General features: G+C 43.7%; 1 protein-coding gene across 1 annotated transcript in view; it reads right to left on the bottom strand.

Annotated features, from left to right (window-relative positions):
- nppc (natriuretic peptide C) overlaps positions 1-1859 on the bottom strand; it is a 5413-nt gene extending 3554 nt beyond the window's left edge. Inside the window, exons 1-2 of the mRNA XM_080770260.1 lie at positions 1558-1859; positions 1-148 (exon numbers count right to left, since the gene is read on the bottom strand). The exon at positions 1-148 is cut by the window's left edge and continues 152 nt beyond it. Of these exons, the coding sequence (XP_080626386.1) occupies positions 1-148; positions 1558-1650 (241 nt within the window). The 5' untranslated portion in view covers positions 1651-1859. The remainder of the gene's footprint in view (positions 149-1557) is intronic.
- Between the last annotated feature and the right edge of the window lie 5405 nt (positions 1860-7264).

Below are 7264 nucleotides of genomic sequence, written 5' to 3'. Positions count from 1 at the left end.
GCAGGCGCGCCCACATTCCCTTGGCGCGCGTGTCCATGCGCAGGTCGCGCAGCAAGCGTATCCGCGAGCGCATGTTATCCAGTCTCCTCTCTCGCTCGTCCGACTCCAGAATCTCCGCCAGCTCCTCGCCCAGCAAACTTCTGAGGGACTGGAGGAACACACAAATAAAACAAACGGGCGTTACACAATATACACACACACTATGCTATATATACTATTCCACAAGAGACCGATAAACACACGTGCAATAAATTAAGAGACAATTAAGCGAACAGTGAGTCAGTGTCCAGACTGCATGCTTTTGTGCGAGCAGCAAATACCCATGTAAAATAAAACACTAATTAAATTGGAGAGATAGATACTGAAGATAAAGGGAATTGTGTATATTTTTGAAACGCGTGAAGTGGGTAAAAGGTGCACATCACATGTTCTTAACCTCATATACCAATCTTTACGCACGCGAGTATAATGTATAATTGAAATGTGGAGGATAGGATAATACATGGCGGACGTATACTTGTCTGCACTTGTCTCCCATCGGATGAAATCAAATAATAGCAGGTTGTAACTCATGTCTGACTTCCGAACAGCGTCACAACAAGAGCCTGCTTGCGTATATAGCCTGTTGTCAGGGCCAAAACAAACGCCAAAATGCTTCATTTATGTATAGGTTCCATAAGAAGGCTGTCGCTTGTCAAAAAGAACAGATCTACAAGCTAACAAAGCAGTGCACCGAGCGTCTATAGTAGACCTGTTATTGTTGTAAAGCAACACCGACGAGTATGCATGTATTAAACTGAGAACAACAGGTGCTTTATAGGACTAATATCATATATTCTGAAAATAGGTCTGTGCTAATAAAGTCGAACTCGTAATAATTAGATAACATTAACTCTTAGAATGGACTATTACTTTCGACATGACTCCGAATCTGTTGAATGGACCAATTGATGTCATGCGTAATGATCATTTTACGCGTGATGCAGATGTTTTGTCTGCATGGGATTTTGACTGAAGGCTATAGCGGGGAAATCTCTGCATGTAAAAAATATCTTCATAAATATGTTTACCCTCATTAATACAAAAGAACAAAAGAATAAAATAGTTTCTCCAGGATGTTTAGGAGTCCCTTGTATATAGGCGATTTCTCATGCGTTTGGAGAGAGAATGTGAGGAGGGAGAGCAACCTGCCCATAATATTTTAAAATCCAAGCAACCTGTTTTCTTTTTTCTTTATATCATCAAGTCCTGTTTATATATAAAGGCAACTGGTTATCGTGTGTTTTATAATCCTATACCTGCATTGTTTTTTATTATTAATTATGGAATGATACTGAAGATCGGAGCCATACACAATTTAATTAACCCCAAAATGTGTTCTGCCTTTGTAAAATACTCAACCAGGCGCCCAAATAACAACCCACGCCATCTAATTGAATCACATGCTAAAAGCAGCACTATCAGTCCATATATCAATATGGCCAATAGGCTATCAGGTGCGCAAGACTTAATTCACTTTCACAATAAATTGAAAGGAGATCAGTCCGTCTTTCTTACCTTCTGCTGAGTCTGAGTTAATGGTTTCGCTCCCGTTCTGACCGAAAGCAGGGTGATCATAAGTCCACAAGCCACCAAGTGCGAGAAGTTCATTCTGACAAGTTTCTCTCTGTTTTTAGTATATAGTTTTCGTGTGAAGAAGAACAACAAGGGATTCCTCTCTCGCGAAGTTCACACACACACGCAGAGAGCAGAGGAACGATGAAGCAGCCAGTCAGCCTTGGTCAACCCTTCAGAGCCTCGACCGTGTTCTCTCTCTCTCTCTCTCTGTCAGTCCGTTTGGTTCTTTACTCCCAAAGCTCCTCAAGGTCTACTCTAACTCTGTGAATTACTACTCACCGCTTTATAGCCATGTGGAGATGATGTCACACACTAACCTGCGCAACGGTCCTCCTCCTCTGTGCCTTGCCAACTCTCTCTCTCTCTCTCTCTCTCTCTCTCTCTCTATACCTGCATGCGTCCGAATGAGAACGTCACGCAAGTGAGTAATTAAATGAGACAAGCGCGGGTCATCGTGGGCTTGGAGAGGGGAAATGAGATACGGGGCCGTCCCCATAATACAGCCTACCGTTTCCCCATCACGGATGCTGTGAGGAGTGACTAAGTGGACGGGTGTGCCACCGGCTGCTGCATGGGACGCAACAGACATCAAACGATGCATGTGGATGGAGAGTTCCAAAACTATACCAGGTATCCTGGTCAACACATTTTCTTTTGGTCTATATACTTGTCGACCTATATTAAGTGGAATAGCCTACATATATTACAGTCCTGTGCATCCTTGAAACAAACCAGTTTCAAGCACTTGATGCTGGAAAGTACCGTTATGTATAATGAATGTATATAGACATCTGACTTGCCATCATTTTACAGACATCACGTGAAAACTGAGTCCTTGCACGTCTTAAAAACATGCACCATGCATGGCTCTGATTGTGCCCTCGCAGCTATAGGCTATACGTATAAAGGCCTTAGGTTAGGTATTTGTAAAACTGTAACAATGATGTAACCGAATGGACCCTTACGGGACATATGTACAGACAGTCAGTAGACCACACACACACACACACACACACACACACACACACACACACACACACACACACACACACACACACCAATAGTTAAATGAACAGGATTTTGCTGCATGTGTTGCAGCGAAAATGTGCGAGCCACCCATGGCACATGGCAGAGACTCTCTCTATTATGCTTTGACACATGTCACGATTAAGCGCCCATGCAGTCAACGAGGTCTGTCACGAACAAAGAAATACGCATGGATATTAAGTCAGCTTGAATGGAACACACAACACAACGCACAACAACAGACATTCTGTTTCGTCTGTGTGTGTGTGTGTGTGTGTGTGTGTGTGTATGTGTGTGTGCATGCGTGTGTGTGTGTGTGTGTGTGTGTGTGTGTCGCAACTGCAGGCAGCCACCTGCTCCGCGGAGCGCGCTCATCCAGTGCAGTTGCATTTCCCGACGCACTCTCTTTCTTCGCTCCATGTTAAACGTGACTGTCTCCCTGTATATAGGCATTATAGGCATCAATACGGGCTGATGCTGAGTTTCAGTGCAGCACATAGTAATACTGAGTTCAGTGTGTGCGTGCGTGATAATAACAAGGTAAATGGCTCTTCTGGCGCGACGACATGTGCCTCTTGTTGGAAGTTGTTGCCGACACGAGTGGAAAACCTGCAGGCGGCACAGCACCGTCTGTTTTGGAACGCAGAGTGGCAGTATTTGCTGCGCACAAAAGCCCAGCAACGCGCCTCCCTCCCTGCATGTCATGTGTGATACTTTCAACTTGAAAGAATCAATATTCTGTTGTTCTATACTGAAAAACTGTCTTTATTTTATTTTGTATGAATAGCCTATATACACCATGGGTTTTCAACAGGTGGTCCGTGGACCACTGGTGGTCCGTGAAGGTGTTGCAGGTGGACCCTGACCATGCATTTAGTAATGTAGGAAAGTGAAGATTCGTATTGGAATTTATTGTATTGACCACAAGTTGAGAAACAATGCAGTAAATGATCTGGTGACAAATGATGCATACAGAAAAGTGAGTTAGAATCTCAAGGGAAACCATACCGGATTGCCTGCATGGTTGAGTGACCATTATAAGGAAATGTGCCCATAATCAATCATAACCCATAATCAAAAAGTGTCTACTTACTCATAGAGTAAGTTACAATGAACAGCAACATGAGTTTAATATGGAAGGTTAATTTCTTTCCCCCACACCACGACCATATCCCCCCCTCCCAACACAACAATGGTCCCCAAGTTGATTCTGCAGTAAGGGTGGTGGTCCCTGGTTCATAATCAGTTGAAAACCCACCTTTGATTGTAATGTGACAAACCATGTGCAACCCAGATTCGGCACAAACAAGGGACTAAATTCATTTCCCTCCTATGCCACCAAAATGTGGAACGCCCTACCAACAGTCATAATGTGATTGTGAATCCCTTGACTCCTTCAAAACTGCTCTCAAAGGGCACCTACGGACGGCTGCAATTCGAAACTGGCCCCCGGTAAAATCTGAATCCCCCACCCACCCTTTCCCCCTCCTTTTTACCTCCTCTATGATGATTTTCTGTTTTTGGCTTTATAGAAGTGTATATTTTTGTACGTCTCTAAATGTTATGATGAATTGAACATGGTGGACCCTATTGTAATAATAATAATAATAATACATTTTATTTATAAGGCGCCTTTCAGGGCACTGAAAGTCTGTATTCTTATGCATGTCAAACTGGGGGTCCTTGAAGTGACAATGGTTGAAAATGACTGTTAAAAGATCTTCTCTTTTGGGGATCCTTGGCATATATTTTCTAATGGGGGTCCGAGGTCTAATGAGTGTCGATTTGGGGGTCCTTGACATGAACGTTTGGGAACCACACGCATAATGCACGCACACACACACCCCCCCTCCACACACACACACACACATGAACCCCACCTCCATACACACACGCACATGAACCCCCCCCCCCCCACTCCCTCCATACACGTGAAGACTGAATGCAGTATTATGAAGCAGTCCAGAAACATCTGAAGCTTGTCACACGCACGCAGCAACAGCCAAACAGAAGCCCTGAGACTCCACACGGTGCAAATAAAAGTGTTTCTCTGAAAGTCAGAGACTGATTCAACAATGCTGCTGGCCAAGCAGCCTGCACGCTTTACTGTAGCAAATTTTGATTTAGTTTAGTCATAGTCTTTTAGTTTTAGTCATATTTTAGTCATCTGAAATGTTATAGTGTAAATTATACAGTGAAAAAAGGTAGTTGACGAACATGTTTGGTCATAGTATTATCGCACGCACGCACACACGCACACGCACACACACACGCACACACACACACACACACACACACACACACACACACACACACACACACACACACACACACACACACACACACACACACACACACACACACACTACATTGCCACCACATTAGTTATATTACCGGTACAACTAGTACTGGTAATACTAATAGGCCTATAACTATAATTACTTTACATTTTGAGTAATAATATTACTAAAATGTTACTATTTTCCAAAAGTTATATTCGTTATATTTTCACGAGCCTTGGTGGTACTGTGTTGGGCTTGAGCTCGTTTATTAATGGTAGACTGGGTTTGTCACGATCAGAGTCAGAGGTGTGTATAGGACCCAATAGCGCAGGACAAAGGCAGAGGATGAGGCAGACACAAGGCAGGTCGAGTGCAGGGTGGTTTATTAACCAAAAACCAAAGGAACAAACACAGGAACACGAGGAAACTAGTGATAGGAGCAAGAAAAATAACACTAGCACTAGGAATATACAAGGAATCACAAGGAGCTATAAAACACTGACAACAATTTGAGAACTAACAAAGACCTGAAAACACAAGGGCATACTTATAGACATGGGATAACTAGACACAGGTGACACCACTAACAATCAACACTGGGATAGGCTGGGGAACTAAGGGGACACAGGTGGAAACACTGGCAATCACAGGACTAGTGAGACACTCAGACAAGACAGGAACAGAACTAGGGGGCAGACAGGAAGGCACAAAACAAGACTACAAAATACAGGTTCACAGTGTAAAGCAAAACTGCAACTAAGAAACAAGGAAAATACAATACTTCAACATCACAGGAACACATCAGAAAGGTAAAACAATAACAAAAACCAAGAACAGGGTACACAAGAAAACATAACACGTCACGGACCGTGTGGGATGGAGTTGCTTTGCAGGCAGCTGATCCGGTCTAGACTTTAGAGCAGATATGGAAATGACGTGCACTTTGTCTGTACGTGTGAATCATCGTACGTGGAAGGGGCCGGCCTTAAAATGGCCGGAACAAACTGGGTATAGTGTGACACTTTGGCAAGCCAGCGTGTCATTTTTCGCATATCTTGTTTGGGAACAAAGTGTTATACTATAAGTTAACCCTTTAAAGTCAAGTATAACTGGACAATCCAATGGATCTATAGCCTTCTTTCATTCTTTCCTCCTACGTATTGCACCACCATCTATTCCACTGGACCTGTTCGGAACCACAACTCTGTGTGGGATGCGAACTAACCACGCTCTTTCACACGCTCTTTCTTTTTCCGTTGGTTTCGTTATACATGAGAGAGAGAGAGAGAGAGAGCTGTCGCTTAAGGCTGCACTTGCTGTATAAGTCACTGTGGGTAATATAAAGAGCGTCAGCTAAACTCTCCAAAATGTACGAAGTAAAAAAATGAACAAGCGAGACAGTGTGGAACCAATGTCAGGCCTCAGAGATGACTTCTTCCTTTTATTTGACCACTGTCTTGATGGTTGTTCAATGGACGCCCAAACGGACTGCAACATGCTCGCTGAATCGTTAAATGACAAACGTTTCCTTAAGCCCATGAACTTTGAGATTAGTGACATGAGTCATACGTCCCCGGTTCCCTCTCCCACACCGTATACGGTTACACCACGGTTGCACTACGTTCACTGGGTTTGTGTCTGTTGTTGATATGTGTTAATATACGTATCATTTTAGGACTTTAGCGGACTCTTCACTGCAGTTACTTACCACCAAGTGAGCATGCAGTATTTTGCTGCATGCAAACCTACCTATATCAGTTTGCAGACTTGCAGACCTGCCCTTGCTTGGCAAAGCCCATAATACACAATGTACAGTACTAGCATTTTCCTAGGGGCCAAAAAAAACGAAACAAAAAAAACCCATTGGTGTTATACGGAAACCTGTGACCCATAGGATTAGGTAATGGTAGTCCGCCTTCCCAGCATGCACGGTCTGTAACCCAACATGCATTTCACTGCGTGACACGCGTGTTACGTGATCGAGCGTAACCAATCGGAAACATGCATTGCACTGCATGGCACATATGTATGTCACGTGATCGAGCGTATATAGCCGATCGGCGGATAGAATTTGCGGCGTGATGCTTAGTATAGGGGGTAATATTGCCGTCAATAAAGTAGATCATAAACTGCACGCACATTGAAGGTGGTGAAAGATTCCTACGTTGGTTCCAGAGCAACAGATCAAAGTCGCGCGAGAGGCACACAGAGCGCCGTGTGAAACCAGTGATTTGCTAGTTTTCAGGGAAGGGGGCAAGGCATTCCACACCTGAGTGGCAGTGTTGTGGAAGGTGAATTTACCCATATTTGTTCTAAAGATTGGTGGTACCAGATCATTA

This window comes from Protomyctophum bolini (genome assembly GCF_963924005.1).
Source record: "Protomyctophum bolini genome assembly, chromosome: 8".
Classification (NCBI taxonomy): Eukaryota; Metazoa; Chordata; class Actinopteri; order Myctophiformes; family Myctophidae; genus Protomyctophum; species Protomyctophum bolini.
The sequence above is the reverse complement of the archived record's forward strand: the minus strand, read 5'-3'. Positions and strand labels throughout refer to the sequence as shown.